At 36.6% G+C, this 24,654-nt stretch overlaps 2 protein-coding genes across 2 annotated transcripts; one reads left to right on the top strand and one right to left on the bottom strand.

The window, feature by feature from the left end:
* Positions 1 to 16,969: 16,969 nt before the first annotated feature.
* Positions 16,970 to 17,721, top strand: LOC133814984 (uncharacterized). Its single transcript, XM_062247885.1, has 3 exons — positions 16,970 to 17,074; positions 17,207 to 17,314; positions 17,401 to 17,721. Exons 1-3 carry the CDS (start codon positions 16,970 to 16,972, stop codon positions 17,719 to 17,721), a joined length of 534 nt encoding a protein of 177 aa, XP_062103869.1.
* A 2,329-nt stretch (positions 17,722 to 20,050) lies between these two features.
* Positions 20,051 to 24,449, bottom strand: LOC133828765 (probable flavin-containing monooxygenase 1). The gene is made up of 5 exons (XM_062258896.1): positions 24,018 to 24,449; positions 21,201 to 21,438; positions 20,948 to 21,123; positions 20,489 to 20,847; positions 20,051 to 20,393 (listed from the first exon to the last, which is right to left on the bottom strand). The coding sequence occupies exons 1-5, from the start codon at positions 24,447 to 24,449 to the stop codon at positions 20,051 to 20,053; spliced, it is 1,548 nt and encodes a 515-aa protein (XP_062114880.1).
* Positions 24,450 to 24,654: the final 205 nt, after the last annotated feature.

The raw sequence follows: 24,654 nt of genomic DNA, 5'->3' as shown, positions 1-24,654 counted from the left end.
ACGAATCTTACCGCCTCTAAAGCTTATTTTCCTGCACATAAAACAAAAAGGAATGAGCCTAATGCCCAGCAAGGAAAATCTAACACATAGTCATATACACAATTTCATAAGAAAACATAAGGACTTAACATAATACATATAACATACACTTATTATAATGGCCATTATTACTTGGGGTCCCATAGACTAAACAAGCATATGCCCATGGGATTAGTGGGGTCCTACTAGCTAAGTAGGTCATATGCCCATAACCCATTTGGGGTCTTGTTAGTCATATGGGTCATATGCCCAAGCCTACAAACATACACATATACATATCATAACACTTTTAATAACATAAAACATATAGATAACATAAGCACATAACATATTGATTCTAGCCTATTTTCCTTACCAAAGTTACTGGGATTATGGACTGAGTTGGGACTTTTGGAACACTCCTAAAACCATAAGAAAGAGTGAGTCTAAAGAAAGGAGATGAAATGAAAGAGATGGAAAGACTAAACCTTAAAAAAAACATACTTACCGACTTATATGCTTAAGAGCTTGGATTCCCTAACCAAAATAAGAATAAGGTTAGGGGACTGAGTAGAAGGTTTTGAGAAAGGAAATAACATAAAATACAGAAAGGAACTAGAGTTTTGGGTTTACCTCAAAGATTGCAAGATCAATCTAACCTCCACCGAAATACTATAGAACTCACTTCCCAAAGTGTTTGATAAGCTTATGATGTTTAAGCTTATAGTTTTTCCCCAAACCAAGTGTTTACACTCTCACACTCACTTAACACTAGCAGCTTCTAAACTTAGAGCAAATGGTGAATAATGGCTGGGTACTAGGTCCTATTTATAGAGTTTGGGAATGAAAATATCTTGATTTTACTTGAATAAAAATAATGGCTTTTTAGGTGAAAATCATTTGAATAATCGTTCAGCAGAGGCTGAAGACTCGTTCAGAAGATGCTGGACTATTGAAGGAGTTTGAATGGCTGAAAGGAAATGAATTCAAAAACATTTGAACATATGCTGGAGGAGGCGATATATCGCCCCCTATAGGCGATATATCGCCTGGACCTTTGTTCCCGAGGCGACCGTGCATCGATTCGTGTTTTCCGTATCTACGTGCTGCGATATATCGCCCCCTATAGCTGCGATATATCGGCATACGCTGAATATTTAAACACGAATTTACACATTTTTAGCTAAGTTTGAATGGAGTAAACAGCCTTGACTAAGCCCTCAACGTACTCAAGGCTGCTGACTGACCCTATAACATTCAAATTTTACCCTTATTTAATTTAATCCTCAAAAATACTTAATCCTTAATTACCATTCATAACATGTGCTTAAAATCCTATTGGTTGATATCTAAACCTTATAATATAACAAATACTATCCTTAATATCAGTCATATAATCAAACCTTAGGTTATACTTAATATTCTTAAACTATAGGTTAAACTTAGAAAATCTATAAGTACTACTATGAGTGTCCAAATAACTCCCGGTCTGAACCAAAAATCCATAGTAACAAAGATAACACTAAACATACTATAATACTACTAACAATTAGCTAAGTAAAGTTCTTGGACTCTACTATTCTCCCCTACTAAAAAGAATTTCGTTCTCGAAATTTACTTACCAAATAACTCCGGATACCGGCTCTGCATGTCCTCTTCCAACTCCCACGTTGCCTCGCGTTCAGAACTATTGCTCCATAGGACTTTGACTATAGGAAAGCTCTTGGACCGTAACTGCTTCATCCCTCTATCTAGGATGCTAACCGATCGTTCCTCGTAACTTAAGTCTTTTTGGAGCGCTATGGTATCGTACTTGAGGACGTGAGATGGGTCTGACACATATTTGCGTAGCATCGAAATGTGGAAGATGTTGTGGCTATCGGCTAGTGTTGGCGGTAGGGCTAGTCTATACGCAACTGGTCCCACTTTGTCCAATATCTCAAAAGGACCTATGAATCGGGGACTGAGCTTGCCTTTCTTCCCGAACCGCTTGACACCCTTCATAGGAGATATCTTCAGGAAGACTTGATCTCCAACTTGGAACTCCACATCGTGTCACTTGGTATCCGCATAGCTTTTCTGACGGCTTTGAGCAGCAAGCATACGCTGTCTAATAAGCGTTACTGCTTCTTGAGCTTGCCTAACAGCTTCGGGCCCTAGAAGCTGCCTTTCTCCTTCCTCGTCCCAGTACAATGGTGATCGGCACCTTCTTCCATATAGCAACTCATAAGGTGCCATCTCGATCGTCGACTGGTAGCTGTTGTTGTACGAGAACTCGATCAGCGGTAAGTACTTGTTCCACGATCCTCCGAAGTCAAGTACACATGCGCGTAGCATATCCTCTAAAATCTGAATCGTACGCTCGGACTGCCCATCTGTCTGAGGATGGAAAGCTGTACTAAGACTTAACTTAGTACCCATGGCTTGCTGTAAGCTTCTCCAAAATCTTGACGTAAACACTGATCCTCTATCTGATACTATCGTCTTGGGGATTCCATGCAATCGTACAATCTCTTGGATGTAGATGTCTGCATATTGGTCTGCCGTATAAGAAGTCTTAACAGGCAGAAAATGAGCCGACTTGGTTAGTCTATCTATGACTATCCAAGCAGAATCATGCTGCTTATTTGTCTTTGGCAGACCCGTCACGAAGTCCATGGCTATATCATCCCACTTCCATTCCAGTATGCTAAGCGGTTGCAATAATCCTGCAGGCCGCTGATGCTCCGCCTTCACTTGCTGGCATACCAGACACTTAGATACATACTCCGCTATGTCCTTCTTCATCCCTGGCCACCAATAGACTGCCTTGATGTCATGAGTCATCTTGGTAGACCCTGGATGAACTGAGTACGGGGTGCTGTGCGCTTCTTCTAGGATCGTCTTCTTAATACTTTGATCGTCTGGCACGCATACCTGATCCTTATATCTCAATAAACCTTGACTGGATATTGAGAAATCTGTAGTCCTGCCTTCTCTGACTGCATCCATGTGCGTTGCTAGCGAGTCATCATGTCTCTGGCCATTCCGTATGTCTTCTAGCAGATTCGATTGGATAGACAAGTTAGCCAGCTTGCCTACAACCATTTCTATTCCGGCACTGATAAGCTCCTGCTGTAGCGGCTTTTCTATTCCGGATAAGGCTGCTAAGTTCCCATAACTTTTTCGGCTAAGTGCATCGGCAACTACGTTTGCCTTCCCCGGGTGGTATAGGATTTCGCAGTCGTAATCCTTTACTAATTCCAACCACCGGCGCTGCCTCATGTTAAGCTCCTTCTGAGTAAAGAAGTATTTTAAACTTTTGTGGTCCGTATAAATCTCGCACCGTTCTTCGTAAAGATAATGGCGCCAGATTTTTAACGCAAAGACCACCACTGCCAACTCCATATCGTGAGTTGGATAGCGTTGTTCATACTCCTTTAACTGACGTGAGGCGTAGGCTATCACCTTGTCATTTTGCATCAGTACGCATCCCAATCCTAACTTTGATGCATCACAGTAGACAACAAACTTGTCGTTGGGTGTTGGGACACTAAGTACTGGTGTTGAGCAAAGCTTATCCTTAAGCAACTGGAAGCTTTCCTCACACTTATCATTCCAGTTAAACTTTTGTTGCTTCCGGGTCAGGTTGGTGAGTGGAGTGGCTATCTTAGAAAAGCCCTCTACAAACTTTCTATAGTAACCTGCTAGCCCTAGGAAGCTTCTTACTTCTGATGCGTTCTTTGGTCTACGCCAATCCTTCACGGCCTCTACCTTCGATGGATCCACTGCAACTTCGTCTTTCGATATGATGTGCCCGAGGAATGCCACTTGTGAGAGCCAAAACTCGCATTTCTTGAACTTCGCATAGAGTTGGTGCTCCTTCAATCGCGTCAAAATCATCCTCAAGTGTTCCTCGTGCTCCACCTCATCCTTGGAGTAAATTAAAATGTCGTCGATGAACACAACGACGAATTTATCCAAGTAGTCTTTGAAGACCTTATTCATAAGGTCCATAAACCCGGCTGGCGCGTTAGTAAGACCAAAAGACATAACCAAGAACTCGTAATGTCCATAACGAGTCCTAAAGGCTGTCTTAGGGATATCTTCTCCCTTTACCTTGAGCTGATGATACCCGGACCGTAAATCGAACTTAGAAAATACAGTCGCGCCTCGAAGTTGATCAAACAAATCATCAATCCGAGGTAGCGGGTATTTGTTCTTAATTGTGACTTTATTCAGCTCTCGGTAGTCTATGCACATGCGCATACTTCCGTCCTTCTTCTTCACGAATAGTACCGGAGCTCCCCATGGTGAATGGCTTGGCCTAATGAAACCCAAGTCTAGGAGTTCTTGTAGCTGTGTCTTTAACTCCTTGAGTTCCGTAGGTGCCATCCGGTATGGTGCCTTAGAGATAGGCTCGGTGCCTGGTACTAATTCTATCGTGAAGTCTATTTCTCGATTTGGCGACAACCCTGGCAAGTCATCGGGGAAAACTTCTGGAAGTTCTTGTATGACTCGAACACCTCCAACTTTGAGTGATGTCTCCTTCTCCACATTCGTGATGTTGACTAAGAATGCTTGGCATCCTTTCTCCATCATTCTCTGAGCTTTGAGAGATGACACTAACGGTGTGCGTAGTCCTGAAGCTTGTCCCATGAAGCACAGTTTCTGGCCGTCAGGAGTGTCAAATGTCACCTTCTTGCGCCTGCAGTCGATCGTTGCGCCATGTCGTGCTAGCCAATCCATGCCTAGTATGATGTCGAAGTCTTTGATCACCAGCTCTATCAGGTCTCCTTCTAGTTCCTTGTCCTCAATCTTGATTGGTACGCCTCGTACAATTCGTGATGATAGAACTACTTTGCCCGAAGGCAACTCGGTTGCAAACCTAGTTCTAAATCTTTCACTAGGTTTTTCTAGTTTATCTATCATTCCTAACGAAATATACGAATGGGTGGCTCCCGAATCAAATAATACATGACATAATTTATTGAGGATGGAAACCTGACCTGTGACCACCTTGTTGCTAGCATCCGCCTCTCCTTGGGTTAAAGCAAAAACCCGAGCAGGAACCATCTTTTCGTCATTCTTTCCTTCCGGCTTTTGCTGAGGACAGTCTCTTTTACGATGCCCTTCTTGACCACAGTTGAAACACTCCTTGGTGTTGGTGCGGCATTCTCCAGGATGCTTCTTCTGACATTTGGCACATGGCGGGTATTCCACGTAGCCCGACCTATTTCCCCCATTATTTGGTCGTGCCCTTTTATTGTTGTCGTCTTGCTTGTTGTCAGGATGCCTTCTCTTCTGTCCGTTACCGTTGTTGTTGGACTGATTGTTGCCGCTATTGCTAGGCTGATTGTTGTTCCGACTGGCCTGAGGTTTTCTCTGCTGTCTGGGTTCAAGCTTGCTAGCTTCTTCTTTGCTCACGTTGGCCTGCAACCTTTCTACTTCAATTGTCGTCTCAAGAACTTCGGCATATGAAGTGTTTCCCGGGTTTGCTAGCTTCACCCCCATCTCAATCTTTGGTCGGAGTCCTCTCACGAATTTGTTCACCCTCAGATAATCGGTCGGAACTAACTCTACCGCGAACTTGGCTAAGCGGTCAAACTGACGAGCATATTCCACCACTGTTAAATTCCCTTGCTTCAGATTGGTGAACTCCTCAACCCTCGTAGCGAGTACAGCCGAGTTGTAGTACTTCTTGTGGAAGAGCTCCACAAATCGGGTCCACGTCATGGTGGCAGCATCGTGGGATTGCTGGACCAAATCCCACCATATCCTGGCATCTTTCTTGAGTAAAGACGAGACGCAGGATATGCGGTCAGCATTACTGAGGTTCATGTGGGCTAGGATCGGCTCCACATTCCTTAGCCATTCTTCTGCTTCAAAGGGGTCCGTAGTCCCTTCGAAGTTCGGAGCGTGCTGCTTGCGGAACCTCTCGTACACTGGCTCCATGTGTTGTACAGGATATGGAGCGTAGTTCGTCATAGGCCATCCCCCATATGGACCGACTTGTTGGGGTGCTGGGGCCATTGGCTGTGGCTGCGGCTGTGGCGGAGGCTGAGGCTGAGATTGAGCATGCTGGCGTTGTTGCCGCAGAAGTTCCTCGACTTGTTGTCGCAGTCTGGCAATCTCTGCAGTGTTGTCAGCTGGCTGTGCCGGCGCGTTGCGGCGAGCAGTAGCACGCACTCCCCTTCGGCGAACGGTAGGGACCGCATTGGTCGCTGGAACATCGTTGGAAGCGTTCCCGTTGGTGCGAGCAGATCTTCGGAGAGACATCGTTGCAGAGTTCTAACAGTTAAAAGAAACATGTTAGAACTTTTCCTAATAGGCTCTAAGGCAAAAACTTATTCTAAAACAAACATAACTCGGACTTATTTATTATGACTTCTTATGAAAAATTATATAGGTCTTTATTTATTATTAGAGCGGGTTTCTATACTTAGAAAAACAAGTCATCTTTATTTTCTAAGTGTGTTTCTAATCATCCTATATGACTAAATTCTCAGGCTCGAAACTTATCTTTGTTCCAAAGTTAACCATATTGAGGGAGGGCTGGGATCAGTAAAATCGTTCCCACTACTAAGGCCCCCTAACTCTCAATAAGGAAACCAGGTTCATTGATTTGTATCCACCCTCACCGAACTTAGTCATTATTCATTTTATTTAGTATTTATTATGATTGCGAAAATAGAATCAAATTCACACATGATATTCAAATAGCATGTTTATTCATTTGGAAAACAATTTCACTTATTACAATCAAAAGTAAATAAAACAAATAAAAACTACTAATCTAAAAATCGGGATCTTCTACATCTGATCCGTCATCTAACATATCATCATCTATTGCCTCATAGTCATCATTATCATGAGCATCAAAATGCCCTCTAGGAAGGTTGGTGAGAATCCTATTCTTTTGCTCTTAGGTGAACTGAAATTCAATTTTTGAGGTGAACCTAACTAAGAGGAAATAGTATCTCATTGCTAAGGGTAGCTCATCCTCCTCATGCATCTCTTCCCATATTTCTTCTAATGCTGCTATTACAGAATGAAAATCCTTAAACAACCTAATTACTAATACATATTTCTCGGTTGATCTTAGCATTATTTGTTTAGCCTCTTGAAGGCCACCTATCGCTTAGTGAAACAAAAGCAACCTTCGAGTAATCCTTTCTAGGGCTCCTACGGTGTTTCTTGGCTCCCTTATTCTTTTTAAGGCCTTAATGGCTCAGATATCTTGGTAGGTTAAGGCTCCGTTCATTCTTAACTAAAACATAAACACTAAAGTTGTTAGCTATACACATAGACAAAGTAACTTGTAACTTAAACACTTACTTGGCGGTGCGATTCGGAGCTTTGAGCATGTGTATCGAGGAGAACTTCATGCGAAGGAACCGTTTTCTCTGATACCAACTGTAATGACCCACTAATCTAGACTATTTGGACCATTAACGAAACTATACATAAAATCCTTAAAAGAACTTACATTTGCGAAAATACCATAATTTTATTAAGTAACTTATAAAAATAAGAGTTATTTACAAAGTAAATACCAAAAAGGATATGGGATCCCATTGTCTTTAAAACAAAAACATAATTTAAAATAATAAAACATTACATAATTAGTGCGGAAAATACATATAAAAAGACATAAACCGAAACTACATCCTCGAATTGATTAACGCTCGGCCCCTTGACTCCATTCATCATCGATACACATCCCCCAAGCGTCACGAATCTTACCGCCTCTAAAGCTTATTTTCCTGCACATAAAACAAAAAGGAATGAGCCTAATGCCCAGCAAGGAAAATCTAACACATAGTCATATACACAATTTCATAAGAAAACATAAAGACTTAACATAATACATATAACATACACTTATTATAATGGCCATTATTACTTGGGGTCCCATAGACTAAACAAGCATATGCCCATGGGATTAGTGGGGTCCTACTAGCTAAGTAGGTCATATGCCCATAACCCATTTGGGGTCTTGTTAGTCATATGGGTCATATGCCCAAGCCTACAAACATACACATATACATATCATAACACTTTTAATAACATAAAACATATAGATAACATAAGCACATAACATATTGATTCTAGCCTATTTTCCTTACCAAAGTTACCGGGATTATGGACTGAGTTGGGACTTTTGGAACACTCCTAAAACCATAAGAAAGAGTGAGTCTAAAGAAAGGAGATGAAATGAAAGAGATGGAAAGACTAAACCATAAAAAAAACATACTTACCGACTTATATGCTTAAGAGCTTGGATTCCCTAACCAAAATAAGAATAAGGTTAGGGGACTGAGTAGAAGGTTTTGAGAAAGGAAATAACATAAAATACAGAAAGGAACTAGAGTTTTGGGTTTACCTCAAAGATTGCAAGATCAATCTAACCTCCACCGAAATACTATAGAACTCACTTCCCAAAGTGTTTGATAAGCTTATGATGTTTAAGCTTATAGTTTTTCCCCAAACCAAGTGTTTACACTCTCACACTCACTTAACACTAGCAGCTTCTAAACTTAGAGCAAATGGTGAATAATGGCTGGGTACTAGGTCCTATTTATAGAGTTTGGGAATGAAAATATCTTGATTTTACTTGAATAAAAATAATGGCTTTTTAGGTGAAAATCATTTGAATAATCGTTCAGCAGAGGCTGAAGACTCGTTCAGAAGATGCTGGACTATTGAAGGAGTTTGAATGGCTGAAAGGAAATGAATTCAAAAACATTTGAACATATGCTGGAGGAGGCGATATATCGCCCCCTATAGGCGATATATCGCCTGGACCTTTGTTCCCGAGGCGACCGTGCATCGATTCGTGTTTTCCGTATCTACGTGCTGCGATATATCGCCCCCTATAGCTGCGATATATCGGCATACGCTGAATATTTAAACACGAATTTACACATTTTTAGCTAAGTTTGAATGGAGTAAACAGCCTTGACTAAGCCCTCAACGTACTCAAGGCTGCTGACTGACCCTATAACATTCAAATTTTACCCTTATTTAATTTAATCCTCAAAAATACTTAATCCTTAATTACCATTCATAACATGTGCTTAAAATCCTATTGGTTGATATCTAAACCTTATAATATAACAAATACTATCCTTAATATCAGTCATATAATCAAACCTTAGGTTATACTTAATATTCTTAAACTATAGGTTAAACTTAGAAAATCTATAAGTACTACTATGAGTGTCCAAATAACTCCCGGTCTGAACCAAAAATCCATAGTAACAAAGATAACACTAAACATACTATAATACTACTAACAATTAGCTAAGTAAAGTTCTTGGACTCTACACAGTCAATTTCAGCAACAAATTTTTTCATTTTTTTCCAAAACGTTCCAATTTATTCCCACTTGATTTTGTAACTTCCATACACAATATGGGAGTTAAAATCACATCTCTATCAGCCATTTCTCATATGGATTTAAGAAATTCATCTCAATATTGTGTAACAACAAATCTACACAATAATGGGTGATATTTAGGAGTTACAAATTTGTGATGAATTTGTAACACCAAATATGTTACATGTTTGGATATTTCACATATATCCAAATAATGTAACTCTCTATTATATGTTACAATATGTGACACTCTATGTCACATTTATTTAATCTAAAACATTATATTATAAAATAATATAATATTACATTATATTATAAAATAATATAACATTCCCCCACTAGATTAAATAGTCATCTATTGTAACACTTATTTAATCAATCATTATATTTAAAAATATAACATATCCCCCACATGATTAAATAAGAACTCTCTCTTATAGGAGTCATTACATTGATGCATAAAGTAAAGTGTTTTTCAACTTGAACTTTACTATAGTGTAATTATCACAAAATTTGTCGAAAATTTGGTTGCACTAGGCATTGAACCATCTTTTCATGATGACAAATCGGTGATAGTACACACACCTTTGTGATGTTCACTTGAGACCTCTATGTCTCGCTTTGCACCGTTAATGGCCATGTGAACTTTCCATTCATGGACGTTCTTGAGAATACTCCCAATTCTCATGAGAGGCGGCACCACCCCTAGGTCCATATAGGTAGAATTCTTACAGTATTTTGTTACCAAAAATACTTGTATTTACAAGACTGAATTCTATTAAAAAACCTTCCGGTTTTAACCCTCCACTTGGTAACACACAAGTACTCAATATCTCAGATGGGACTTGTTTTGAGTACAACTAATATTCACTTGATTGACTTGTTATTACCTATTGAACCTAACACTAGTTGAATAACTAGTGTTAAGATAGGTTGCCATCAATCGTGAATCTCTTTAGGGAGTTTAAGTCCCATCCCTCGAGATGATGCAGCCACTAAATCCCTCGTTAGTGGCTTAGTGAAAGGATCCGCCAGATTTTCACTTGTTCTCACATAGGATATTGAGATGACTCCTCTTTGAATCAATTCTCTTACATATCCATGTCTTAGACTAATATGTCTAGACTTCCCATTATACACTCCACTGTATGCTCTAGCCAATGTTGCTTGGCTATCACAATGTATCGATATAGTAGATACATTATCTTTGATTAGGGGAATCTCTATCAACAGATCCCTTAACCATTCGGCCTCTTTGCCAGTAGTAGCTAGAGCTATGAACTCCGCTTCCATAGTGGAATGAGATATACAGGTTTGTTTCTTGGAACCCCAAGAAATTGCACCTCCACCAAGTGTAAATACCCAACCAGTTGTGGAAAAGTTGTCCCCAATATTGGATATCCAACTTGCATCTGTATATCCTTTTAATATCGAAGGAAATTTGGAGTAGTGAAGGCTTAGTCCTTTGGTTTTCTTGAGATAACCAAGGACTCTTCCAATTTCCTTCCAGTGATCCACACTTGGATTACTTGTAAACCTACTAAGTTTACTTACCGCAAATGCTATATCAGGTCTAGTACACTGGGCAGCGTACATTAGACTCCCTATAGCACTAGCGTATTCCAATTGAGCCACCGCTCTTCCTTCATTCTTCTCTAGTTTTACACTATGATCGAATGGAGTATTGGCATCTTTAACCTTGAGATGGTTAAATTTGTTCAATACTTTCTCAACGTAGTGGGCTTGCCCTAGCGCAAAACCCCCACTATGTTTCTTTACTTTGATACCGAGTATGGTATCAACTTCTCCAAGATCTTTCATCATGAAGGTTGATGATAGAAACCTCTTCGTTTCTACAATTCCTTTCATGCTATTGCTTAGAATAAGCATGTCATCCACATATAAGCAAACAATGATCACATATCCCTTACAAGTTTTGGAATACAAACACTTGTCTCCATTTTTATGTCTAAACCCATTAGACATGATGGCTTGATCAAATTTCTCATGCCATTGCTTAGGAGCTTGTTTCAATCCATATAAGGATTTTACAAGTCTACAAACTTTATGTTCATATTTTGGTAGGACAAACCCTTCGGGTTGTTCCATATAGACCTCCTCATTGAGGTCACCATTAAGGAATGTCGTTTTGACATCCATTTGATGAACATACAAGTTGTGTATAGAAGCTAAAGCGAACAAAATTCTTATAGAAGTTGTTCTTGCAACAAGCGCATAGGTATCGAAATAATCGATACCCTCTTTTTGCCTAAACCCTTTAGCTACTAATCTAGCTTTAAAGGTTTGGATAGTGCCATCAGTGTGATATTTTCTCCTAAATACCCACTTACACCCAATTTGCTTAGACCCCGGTGGGAGGTCTACCAATTCCCAAGTGTTATTGGAAAGAATGGAATCCATCTCATCATTGATGGCTTCTTTCCAAAATGCACTATCTCTCGATTGCATAGCTTCTCTATAAGTCTTAGGATTATCCTCAATGAGAAGTACAATAGGAATTTTCCTAATGAATTCCTCTCTATTTCCTTCTACCATGTAGAATGAAATTCGTTGAGAATCTATCTTATCCACTACTAGACTTTTATGATTTTTAAGCCTTTGACTTCTTCTAGGTTCAAAGGGTTTCTTTACATCCTTTTGAGAATTCTCCTCTTGAGAATCAACTTTGGATGTAGAAGCTTGAGAATTATTCTCATATAACAAATTCTCCTTTAGAGATGTTGAAGCTTGAGAATTGTTGTCACATAACATATTCTCAAAGAATTCAACTTCTCTAGATTCAATCACAATATTAGACTCTAAGTCTAATAGCCTATAAGCTTTACTATTGTTGGCATAACCAACAAAAGCACACTTTATGGCTCTTGAGCCTAACTTTGTTCTATTAGGTTCGGTTTTCTTGCAATATGCAAGACACCCCCACACTTTGAAGTACCCTATGTTGGGTTTTCTTCCTTTCCATAACTCATATGGAGATATCTCATTTTTCTTCATCAGTATTCGATTAAGAATGTGACAAGCGGTTAAAAGCGCTTCACCCCATAAGTTGAAGTTCAACTTAGAAAACACCAACATAGAATTTATCATCTCTAGATAAGTCCTATTTTTCCTTTCGGCAACACCATTGTGTTGTGGTGTATAAGGTGCAGTGCACTCATGAATTATACCATTTTCTTCACAAAATGTATTGAATTCATTAGAGAAGTACTCTCCTCCTCTATCACTTCTTAGCACCTTAATCTTTTTATTTAGTTGGTTTTCAACTTCTAATTTATACAATTTAAAAGCATCAAAAGTCTCATCTTTATGCTTTAAAAGAAACACATACGTATATCTACTAAAATCATCTATAAAAGTGAGAAAATACCTTTTACCACCTCTAGTTAAAACACCATTTAATTCACAAAGATCACTATGGATTAAATCTAGTAAATTAGATGATCTTTCTACACTAGGAAATGGTTTCTTAATCATTTTTGCCTTAACACATGTTTCACATTAACCATAGTTTTTAATATTGCATGCAATCATACCACATTTTACTACTCTTTTCATGGTTGAAAAACCTATATGCGATAGTCTAAGATGCCACAAAAATAAAGAATCATACTCAACAATATAGGCGGAATTAACATTTTTATTGATAACATTGAAAGTTACATCATTGGTGCACAATTTAACCATACCCTCACAAGAGTACCCCTTTCCCAAAAATACATTTGATTTGGTAAGTATAAGTTTACCGGACTCAAAAACGGCTTTAATGCCGGGCTTGCCAAGCAAATCACCACTTACCAAGTTTCTACTCATTTCGGGAACATAAAGTATATTCACTAATGTAACTTTCTTGTCGGAGGTGAAGTAGACATCAATAGTACCTTTGCCAAGTACCTTGGATTTGCCCTCATTGCCCATTTGTATCTCATGGTTGCCCTTTGACTCTTCAAAGGTCTTGAACAATGATTTGTCATAGGTGACATGGACGGTGGCACATGTGTCATACCACCACCCTTTCACCTTGCCTTGGACCGCATTCACCTCACTAAGGGTAGCAACTATGTTTTCCTCTTGAGTTGCGTTCACCTTAGGTCCTTGTTGGTCTTTTCTATGTCTACACTCTCTAGCATGGTGACCCTTTTTCCCACACACAAACCAAGGACCTTTCTCGCCCTTAAACTTGTTTGGGTTGGTTTTTGGACCCAAAGGTTTCTCATTACCCTTTTTCCCTTTGTTTTTGGGATGTTTTGGTTGTGACACCGCATTTGCTTTGGAAGTCTCTCCATTAGACCCCTCCACAAGTTTATCTCTACATATCGATTCCTCTTCGATTCGAATATGCTTTTGGATCTCCTCCAAAGAATAATCCTCATGTTTATGAAGGATTCTTTTCCTATAGCTCTTCCAAGTTGGTGGTAATTTAGCCACTATAGCACCAACTTGAAAGGCCTCGGGAAGCTCAATCTTTAACACTTTCAATTTATTAACAATAATTTGCAATTCATGAATTTGAGGAAGAATAGGTTTATCACCAAAAAATTTGAAATCGAAGTATTGAGATATCAAAAACTTTTTGGTACCTTCCTCTTCCGCCTTAAACTTTTTCTCAAGTGCATCCCATATCTCCTTTGCCGATTTGGTCTCGGTGTAGAGGTCATAGAGCCTATCGGATAGGGCATTGAGGATATGACCCCTACAAAGAAGATTGTCCTCCTCCCTCTTCCTTCTCTTCTCCACCTCCTCGGGAGTGTCTTTGTCGGATGGCTCGGCTAGAGGTGCCAAGGAAGACTCAAGGATGTAGGCGATTTTGAGAGTGGTTAAAAGAAACCTCACCTTGTCTTGCCACCTAGTAAAATTGGATCCATCAAACCTATCCAATCTCACTAGGTCTTGGTTCATGATTTTGATTGTCTCCCCTTCCATTGAAACAAAAAGGGATAAGCTTTTGAATGTTGGGAAAAAATAATATTGCCTCAATGGAAAAGGTAAGATAATGTTACAACTCTATGCAAAATATTACAATGGACAAGATTGATTAAATAAAGTGTTACAACTCTATAACTGAAAATACAAATAAAACAAAGGAAATGAAGAAGATGATGAAGAAGAAGAGAATAGTAAAGTACAACTCAAAACAAAAGTTACAAATAAAATAAAGTGTTTGGACCAAATGAAGAGATTACAACTCTTAAACAAAATATACAAGTAAATAAAACAAGAGAATAAGAAGAAGAACAATAGAATAAAAGGAAGAACATAAACCACAAACAAACTCTCACTTACACAACCTAAGTGAAGAGGATTGGGGATCACCAACTTGAACAAGGTTTAAAACCTTTGTCCAAAAGCTTATTTCCCCCTAACTCAAGCACTAAGGGATCTCTCTCAGATTTTGGAAATGCTTTCTGGAATAATCAAGCCTCAAGGTGTTTCTAGCCAAGTGCTCTAGTGGATAGAAATGGTGTGTCTTACAAGTGAGCATTAAGCTCCTATTTATAGAGTTTAGAGACACCCTTTGAATTTCAAATTCCACCAACCCCCATGGCTGTTACCAATGATTAATTGGGTGTTTTATGGAATTAAAATAGAGATTTGGGAGTTACTTAGCTGTTGGAATCGTTCAAAGTTGGATAAAAAACTGAAATTATAGAAGCTGTCAGCCATTAGGGCCGCGGCGCTTGTTCTAGGCACCGCGGCGCTCAGTCAAGTTCAGCCACTAGGGTCGCGGCGCTTGTTCTAGGTGCCGCGGCGCTCAGTCAATTTCAGCAACAAATTTTTTCAGTTTTTTCCAAAACGTTCCAATTTATTCCCACTTGATTTTGTAACTTCCATACACAATATGGGAGTTAAAATCACATCTCTATCAGCCATTTCTCATATGGCTTTAAGAAATTCATCTCAATATTGTGTAACAATAAATCTACACAATAATGGGTGATATTTAGGAGTTACAAATTGTGATGAATTTGTAACACCAAATATGTTACATGTTTGGATATTTCACATATATCCATATAATGTAACTCTCTATTATATGTTACAATATGTGACACTCTATGTCACATTTATTTAATCTAAAACATTATATTATAAAATAATATAATATTACATTATATTATAAAATAATATAATATTACATTATATTATAAAATAATATAACATGTCCGAGGTGAGAAGAAAGAGGAAGGTTGGCTCAGACCACCTTGGTCCGAGGAGAAGATTACTAGGTTCGATCGGACCTTGGTTGAAAGAGATAGGCTCGGACCACTTTGGTCCGAGGAGTAGGGCATCATTTCCGATCGGACATGCCCATGGGAGAGGTGCCTTGGACCATTTTTGGTCCGAGGAGATGGTATGAAAAAGATGGCTCGGACCACCTTGGTCCGAGGAGAAAACTACAAGGTCCAATCGGACCTTGATTGAAGGAAATGGGCTCGGGCTTGACCGAGGTGAGATGCCAAAGAGGGTGGTTCGGACCACCTTAAGCCAAGGAGAAGACCATTGTGTCCGATCGGACAAGTCATGGAGGAGCTTACCTCGGACTTGCCCGAGGTAAGGAGCAAAGGAGGTGGGCTCGGACCACCTTGGTTCGAGGAGAGCCAGACTTACATGACCTTTGGTCCGAGGGGAGCCATGCATATACCACCTTTGACCCACGGAAAGCTTGAAGGAGTAATCAACATGCATGTGAGACTACGTCAAACTTCCCGAAACGACTTCAGTGAGAATTGGTCTAAGCATCCGGGAATCTCTCACTCCTCACTCGAATTTAGGATCTGTTGTATTTTAAACATTTATTGTAATATAAATATAAGGTGAATAATAAAATATCCCTATCTAAAGGGGATATCAGTTGAGAATCCCATGTCTATAAATAGAGGGTTAGGAGGATCGTAAAAGGGCTTTTGGCAAAAATTGAGAGTTAAACCTGTGTTCTAGAGAGAGAAAGTGTTTTTCCCTGAGAGAACCCCTTTTTTGTATTTTGGAATATTTGCACTGATGAAACTCAGTTGACACTGGTTCATCTAATCTTGAGTGTGAATATATAATAAAATCTCTAAGTGGATTAGGCTATTACCGACTATCGGGGCTGAACCACTATAAAAATCTTGTGTTATTTATTTGCATTGATAAAAACTGTCTGTTGTCGTTTATAATTCTCTTGAAGACTTGTCATATTTGACGTTCTTACGTCGTTGGCTAAAATCACAGTCAACACTACTATTGCAGTTACTTACTTGGTAATTATAACTAAATCATCTTTCTAATTCCACTAATGTTATGAATGAAATCTATTTGGAAAGTTAAATCTGTTCAAATTATGTTTTAAACATGTCTATGCAATGTTGTCTATATTATGATTTTTAATAATGATTTTTTATTTTTGTTGTGTTTATTTTAAATATTTTATCTAGTTTGTTCATGATCTGGTTAGTTTCTAGTATTGTTTTGGGATAGCAAATATATGGCATAAATCTAGTTTCTTATTGTTTTTCTTGAAATGGTTGTTTATTTAGGAATAGTCTTGTATTCTCATTTAGAATTATTATTGAATCCTTAGGTCTTACCTATATGGAAGGTGTTGATAATGAAGTTCTTATTATTGAGAATAATGATGAGGCTTCTGTTTGGACTCAAAGGCATGAAGAAATTTTCATTGAACTTATGGAGGAAGAAGTATTAAAGGGAAATAAGAATACCACAACCTTTACAAAGCAATCATGGAAATATATAAAGGAAGAGCTTTGTGCACGAGCAAAAATAAATTATAGTGATATGCAACTAAGGAACAAATAAAATCAATCAAAGCAAAAGCATAAGGATTTTAAGTCTTTACTAAAAGAGACTGGTATGGGATACAATGCTGTGACTGGAAAAGTTAGTGCGACTGATGAAGTTTGGGATAAACTTATTCGGGTAAAAATAATTTAAAATGGATTTTATGCTTGTTTTATTTTAATAGGTATTGGTATATTTTATCAGTATAATTTCATTTCATGTAGGTTAACAAGTCTGCTAAAAGATTTAGAAAGAAAGGTTGTAAGTTTTATGAGAAATTATGCACTATCTTTGGTGATACTACTGCAACTGGTTCCAATGCTCATCCTTCAACTCGAAGTCCTTCTAATGATGGAGATAATAATGATGATGATGCAACGTCGATAAGTCATTCTACTAGGAATGAAGAAAGTGGTTTCGATGAGGATGGTAGCAAAAGAAAAGGTAAATCAACAGCTACTTTGAACTCTCGATCAATAAAAAGAGCAAAGTTCTCATCAGCTTTGGCAGATGCACTGGCAACATATAATGAAACTACAAAGTGAAAGACAGAATTGATAGAGAGATCAATGGCAATATCTGCATCACATTACTTATTGGATGAGAGTGTTGAAGCTCTTGATCAAATTGATGGAATTAGTGGAGAAGTATACGCAAAAGCTATTGAGAAGTTTGAGAACAAGGTGTCCAGAGCATTGTTTCTGAAGATGCCAAAGCATAGAAGAATAGATTGGTTACTGAATTTGAAGTGAAAAGTTTAGACTTTGTTTAGCTATGAACAAAATGACTTTTTTTAATTAGCTATTAACTTTAGTTTTGTTTAGCTATTGACTGGATGAGTTTGTTAAGCGATTGACTGGATGACTTTGTTAGTTATTGATTGGATGATTTTGTTTAGCTATTGACTGAATGACTTGTTGTGCTTATTTTTTTTATGGTTTGATTGTGACTTTGAGTGTTTATATATTTTTATATGTTGAATGTAATATTTAAAAAAAAATTCTACTATTAGGATAAAACGTCTTTAAACGTTGCTCGGTTCAACAAGGATAATTTACTGGACGATTCAGATGATGAGTTTGGAGAGATTTTGCTGTATTTTGCTTGCGAGGAATATATTCACTTATATCTATCTAAGCAACTTTGTAGAAATTCAGCTCTTTCAGGCCATGAATACATTATGGAAGTATTGCAATGTCATTGGAGTAGGTGTTATGATTTGTTCAAAATGAACAAAGATGTGTTCAAACTATTTTGTGGTGTTCTAAAGGAATTTTTTTTTATTGAAGAACTCATGATATCGTTTTGAAGGTTTTGAAGACAATATGTCTTCTATCTTAAAGAACTAATTACTCCACCTTCATTTGATGTAACTCCTCCACAAATTCGATTCGATCCAAGATACTATCCATTTTTTAAGGTACAAAAATTTGATTTTTTTTTTTTTTTAAATATTCAATAAAAAAATCTAATCGTTTATTTTGTATTTTAGAATTGTGTTGGAGCTATAGATGTGACTCATATTTCTACGCATGTTCCAATTGATGAACAAATACCATATCGAGGTCAAAAAGTGGATACAACTCAGAATGTTATGTGTGTATGTTCATTTGACATGAAGTTCACATACGTTTTTCTTGGATGGGAAGGATCAGCTAATGATGCACAAATTCTTCTAGAATGTGCCACAAACCCAGATTATAGATTTCCAATGCCTCCCCAAGGTAAGTGTTTGTCAAACTTATTATATTGATTGAAATTATTTTATATTAAATATCTATTTGTAAAAACTAACATGAATTATCGTTGGATCAGGAAAATATTATCTTATTGATTCTGACTATACAAATTTGCATGATATTCTTTCTCCATATCGAGGGGAAAGATATCATTTAGGCCAATACACAGATTTTAATCCCATAGGAAATAAAAGAGCTTTTCAATTATCGACACTCTTCCTTGAGAAATGTCATTGAGCGGTTTTTCGGCGTATTGAAGGCTCACTTTCCAATCCTAAAGTAAATGCATTAATATGATCTAAGAATACAAAAGTACATTGTCATTGCTTGTTGTGGCACAATTTTATAAGGACAAATGCAGAAGTAGATGTATATTTTGATGGAGGTGAAGGAAATTCTGAAGTATAGGCCACTAATTTACAAAGCACGGATGGAACTTTGACTGATAGTATAGAGTTCAGTATTTCCAGAACTCATATACATGAAATGGCTCATGTTCGTGATGAAATTGCTGATCATATATGGAGAGCTAGTCGACAATAGTGAGATCGAGTAAAGACATTAGTTGATTGTTACGACTCGTTTAACACTTTACTATAAGTTTGGACAATTATCAGTTCATAGTTTTTTTATTTTACTATGTAGACTTTATTGATTTTGTGTTCTCTCATGGATAGATATTGAGTTTTGAAATTTGAGATTACTTGGATATTATTAATATGATATTTTTTACTATAATTTTCTTATTTTTTATTTTAATATAATAAATAGTCGTCACAAATTTTTTTTTTTTTTTAGTTTAGAAAAAAATATATAAAAAATAAACATTTCAAAAAAAAAAAAATGTTTACCAAACGCATTTTTATTTTTATTTTTAAAAAACTGAAAACAAAAATGTTTAACAAACACATTTTTATTTTTGAGTTTAAAAAAATTAAAAACAAAAATTTCACCAAACTCAACCAATATTATTATAAAGTTGAATCACACCTTTTACTTTTTTACAAAAAAGTTCAATCATACTTGGACATTACAAAGGAAAAAAACTCATACAAAAGGAATAGCATGGTGATATTGTTTAAAAGGAATTGGAACAATACTATATAATAAATAACAAGGCTGATAATGGTATTAATTAGGGTGAAACGTAATCCATTGGTCCATAAGGCTCAAATAATTCAGCAAAAAACCCCTTCTTTCTTTTGGGATTCCAACCCATGTCCTTGCACAACTGGTCATTGTACCATACATGGATGGCACCTATGCATGATCTCCTGTAATACTGACCAGAGTAACGCTTCATGTACTCATCCCATTTAGCCACATCCTCCTCCATTTCTTTGATGCTAGGTAGCTTAAAAGTCCCGTCCAAAAGTTCTGATAGCCATCGACATCTCATCTCTGAGGTGTACAAGTTTGATACACTTTCTGAGAATCCAATCACCGCCAGCTGTGGAATTTTTGGATGAACACATTCCCTAATAAAAATAGAAGACCCAAATGAGTATATATATTGAAAAAGAAAAGAAAAGAACATTCATCTATTGTATATATAAATCAGTTGTTGTATTACCTATATAGGGGCAATGTAGCATTAGGGTCTCCAACAATGTAGTTTTGAAAGGTTGGGGACGTAAAAATGTCTTTGAGTTTTTGGTCACCTTTGTATCCAGTGGCCAATATGACCACATCAGTGTTTCTTGGGTTGGTTTCACCCTCAACCAAAATACCTTCCTTGCAGAAACCAAAAGTTGGTGCCTTCTTCAAAATAATGCTTCCCTCTTCAACTCTATCGTAGAACTTTTCAGGCACAGTCGCCACTAAACATGTATTTATTTGCTGATGAAAGCTTCTCTTCGGTACCATTCCATGCTTCTCCAATGGTAGCTTATGCTTTATGCCACTCTCCACAAATTTTGAGAATGCCTCTTTCTGATATTGATATGCTCAATTATTAGTAAGAGAAAAACTTCAATAATAGAGCTAGAAAAAGAACTAATAATTAAGGAAACAAATAACAATTAGTAATTACCACAGGAGAAAGTAGGGTAGCTAAGAGACCAAGTAGACAACCTTCGCCGGGCTTATGAACAAGCAATTCAGAGAAGCGATTAAGGTATAAATTAGCTAAAGGGAAACCCCATGGAGTGTAATCTGGAATATTCCAGTGTTCTGTTCGGTATAACACAGTGCATGGATTTTCCACCCCTGCATATATAAATATAAAAAATCATCTTCTTTTTCTTACGACCCATCTAGCATTAGTTTCATGTATATATTTATACCGTTTGCAGCGGAACACTCCATTGCAATGTCGAGAGCAGATTTCTGAAAGCCAACGACAGTGACTTGCTTGCCTTTGACAAATTCTGCGGCGACTTTGAAATCCATGGCGGAATAGTCCTTTGAGTGAATGACTTCGCCGTGAAAGACATCGGGCCCATTGTCTGGAGAGAAGTCGGGAAGGTTTGGCACATCGCTAAATCGTCCTATGCATAGGATCACAAAGTCTACCGTGTAAACCTGTCATTATAGTTATAATTGAATTCACTGAAGAACTGTTCATATTCGTTCAATTCTTTCATAATAAGAATGTGGTTGGAAAAATATTTTTTTACAGACCCAAAATTAATATTAACAAAAGATAAATAATACTTTTACTCCGAAACTATATCTACTCTGTGATGGTGCTCACTGAATAATTCCCAATGTTAAAAATTCCATTCAATTATGCAAGTTACTTATTAATTGGCAATGTATAGAATAATTATTAATTTTGCTCTCCAAACTTTCAGCACTACCAAATATACTCCATTTATAAAAAATATATATTTTTCTTAAAAATAATAATTAAATTCCTAAAAATTTAAAAATCTAATTATCAAAAAATAACTATTTTTTTACTTATTCTTTTACAATATTAATTAAAACTATTTTAGAATGAACATTTAAAATAAATACTAAAACAAAGTAAATAGTCTTAATTAAAGAGGAGGATGAATGCCTTAACTAAATAAATAAAACTTTTAATTTAAAAGGAGGATGACAAAGGGGAAAAAACTTTGTTTAAAAAGTGAATTGCTGTTAATTAGATTTTTAATTTTTGAGTATTTGAAATTTTATTTAATTAATTTGAAACTTTTATTATTGTTTATTTTCTTAATTTTTTAAAATAATTTTTTTTAATTTTTAAGGATTTAATTATATTTTTAAAAAGAAAAAAAATTAAAATAGTTTTAATACAAAATGACACAATTTGGTAGTGGTCAAAGTTCGGGGGGCAAAATTGCTAATTATTACACATGACACTGTTACGTCAACAGATAAAATGCTACATCATCAATCTGTTAGCCACTCAGGACGAAATCTAACAAAAGTCCTATATTTCGTTAACGTGCATAGTTCTGGGAGAATTTTTAACGCCACGAATCATTGAGGGAGCACGATCATACAGTGGTCATAGTCAAGGGACAAAAATGTTATTTATTCTTAAAAAATGATATTTATGATTTCTGCCATCGAACCATGACTTATACGTTATTGTGCCCCTCATTTTTTTGGGTCGTTAAAAAATTTCACTGAACTATTCACAATGTTGTAAAGTTGGACTTCCATCCAATTTTATCCAATGTGACTAACGTGGTGTTGATGTGGCCAAGACACATCTGCAAGCAAATAACCACGGCAAAATATCGCTAACCACATTGAAGAAAATTGGACGGAAATCTCACTTTACAACATATAAGTCATAATTTGAGGGACAAAAATCCTAAAATGCTTTAAAAATATATATATATATATATATATTACATATACAAAATTTTAATGGGTTCACCACCACCCCACCATCGCCACTGCCACCGCCAGCGGCCACATGCCCTCTGCCACTAAATGGGCTTAATCGTATCGTGTATGCGAGATTATAAAAATAAAATTTGATATAAAATATCAAAAATTATATTAATAAACTATTGTGAATAATTTGCTTAGTATGGAATAACTCATATTTGAGAATTTAGATAATTTTATCATATTCAATTCCATATTTTCATGCATTTTAATAATAAAAAGAATATAATGTTGCATTGAATTTATTTGTTTTCAAATTAATGTAGTCTTGATAAATGATCAACTTATTTATTTTTTAAATCAGATATCCTAATTTCCAAACGCCATCTTAGAGTAGTTAGAGTAACTGTTTGTTTCTTACCCTTTTTAAAATATATAAATATATATATATATATATATATATTCCGTATCATAAAGTTAGCTACTTGACTTATAAAGTGATTCACCATCAAGTAAATGTATGCTATATAAATTTTGATTAATTTGAATATAGAAATAAAAATGAAAAAGGAAAACATATTTATATATATATATATATATTAATATCAAGAAATTCGAAATAATTTACGGTGCCGAAAATAAGGTTCAAACAATAGAATTTTTCAGGCGTGTCTATTTTTGAGTATAGGAGTGCAACAAGCTATTTGAATATTGTTTTCTGCATCGTAAATTTTTCAAAATTTCTTGAAACTTTGTGGTATGTTCTAAATGACTAAAATATACATGTCATAATAAAAAAATTAGAAGTTATAACTATCCACATGACAAAACCAACTTTTGTTAACACCGGTGTTGACAAAAAACTGTTAACACTGCAATCATTCTATATATATATATATAAAAATCAAGTGTACGGATATGTTCACTCAAAATATATACAAGAATATTATACAAAATGACTTAGTAAATGTGAATCTCAATTTTAATAAATTTGATTTATTAGACTTAACAGTTAAATGTGTATAATATTTGTGTACTGCACATATTATTACTCATATATGAATCACACTTTTTATTTTGGGACAGACTACACCAGCACTTATTTAAATCAATCATTTATTATATCTACACCTAGATTACTTATTAAAATAAACACGTTTAACATTTTTGATTTTAAAAGGGTGAAGACTGAATTATCAAATACAACAAATTTCATAATCAAAGGGCGATCTCACCTAACACATAATATACTATAATAAACTACATATAGTAAATCATTAAAAAATGAATAATATAGTGAAAGAATTAATTACCTGTTCCCCATTGGTATCTTCTTGAACAACGAGATTCCACTTCCCTCGAGAGCCACAAGCCTCACCATCGCCACCCGAAAGAGCCCAGTGTTGCATATCTTGCTCGGAGGCATCATATTCAAGCGAACGAACCACGGAGTTGAACTTGATGTGCTTCACCAGGTCGAAATGGCGTGCGTACGATTCGATGTAATCCAAGACTTGATGTTGGTCAGGGAACATCTCCTCCACCGACGACGGCCATGGGAAATCAGAGAATTGGTAGGCTGGTTTGGGAGTTTGGAGCTTAGTGGTCTCGATGGTTTTGGTCCACAGGCCTCCGATCCCACTACGTGACTCGAAAACAATGGGCTGAAAACCCTTTGACAGAACGTATTTGCAAGCCAAGAGGCCACTTATTCCAGCTCCAATAATCGCTACCTCCTTCCCCATTGCTAGAGCTACGTACCTCGATCGCTACTATCAATATCTTCCAATATATGTTACTTCTTTCTAATGTCTCTACTTATATAGCTATATATACATATATAATATCCATTGTTATTATATTTTATTGGGATGGTGTCATGTCATGCCACTACGATTATATTTTTGCTTTTAAATATTAGAAGCATGATCTCCATTTCAGAATTAGAAG

This window comes from Humulus lupulus, chromosome 1 (assembly GCF_963169125.1).
Source record: "Humulus lupulus chromosome 1, drHumLupu1.1, whole genome shotgun sequence".
Lineage (NCBI taxonomy): Eukaryota > Viridiplantae > Streptophyta > Magnoliopsida > Rosales > Cannabaceae > Humulus > Humulus lupulus.
The sequence above is the reverse complement of the archived record's forward strand: the minus strand, read 5'-3'. Positions and strand labels throughout refer to the sequence as shown.

Excerpts from the sequence above, each read along its gene's own strand:
- LOC133828765 (XM_062258896.1), bottom strand. The coding sequence starts at position 24,449 with ATGGGGAAGGAGGTAGCGATTATTGGAGCTGGAATAAGTGGCCTCTTG. Across the intron at positions 21,439-24,017 it reads AAGATACCAATGGGGAACAG|GTTTACACGGTAGACTTTGT; the intron begins GTAATTAATTCT and ends CTATAATGACAG. Across the intron at positions 20,394-20,488 it reads GCTACATTGCCCCTATATAG|GGAATGTGTTCATCCAAAAA; the intron begins GTAATACAACAA and ends TATTTTTATTAG.
- LOC133814984 (XM_062247885.1), top strand. The coding sequence starts at position 16,970 with ATGGAAGGTGTTGATAATGAAGTTCTTATTATTGAGAATAATGATGAG. Across the intron at positions 17,075-17,206 it reads TTGAACTTATGGAGGAAGAA|CAAAAGCATAAGGATTTTAA; the intron begins GTATTAAAGGGA and ends AATCAATCAAAG. Across the intron at positions 17,315-17,400 it reads TTTGGGATAAACTTATTCGG|GTTAACAAGTCTGCTAAAAG; the intron begins GTAAAAATAATT and ends CATTTCATGTAG.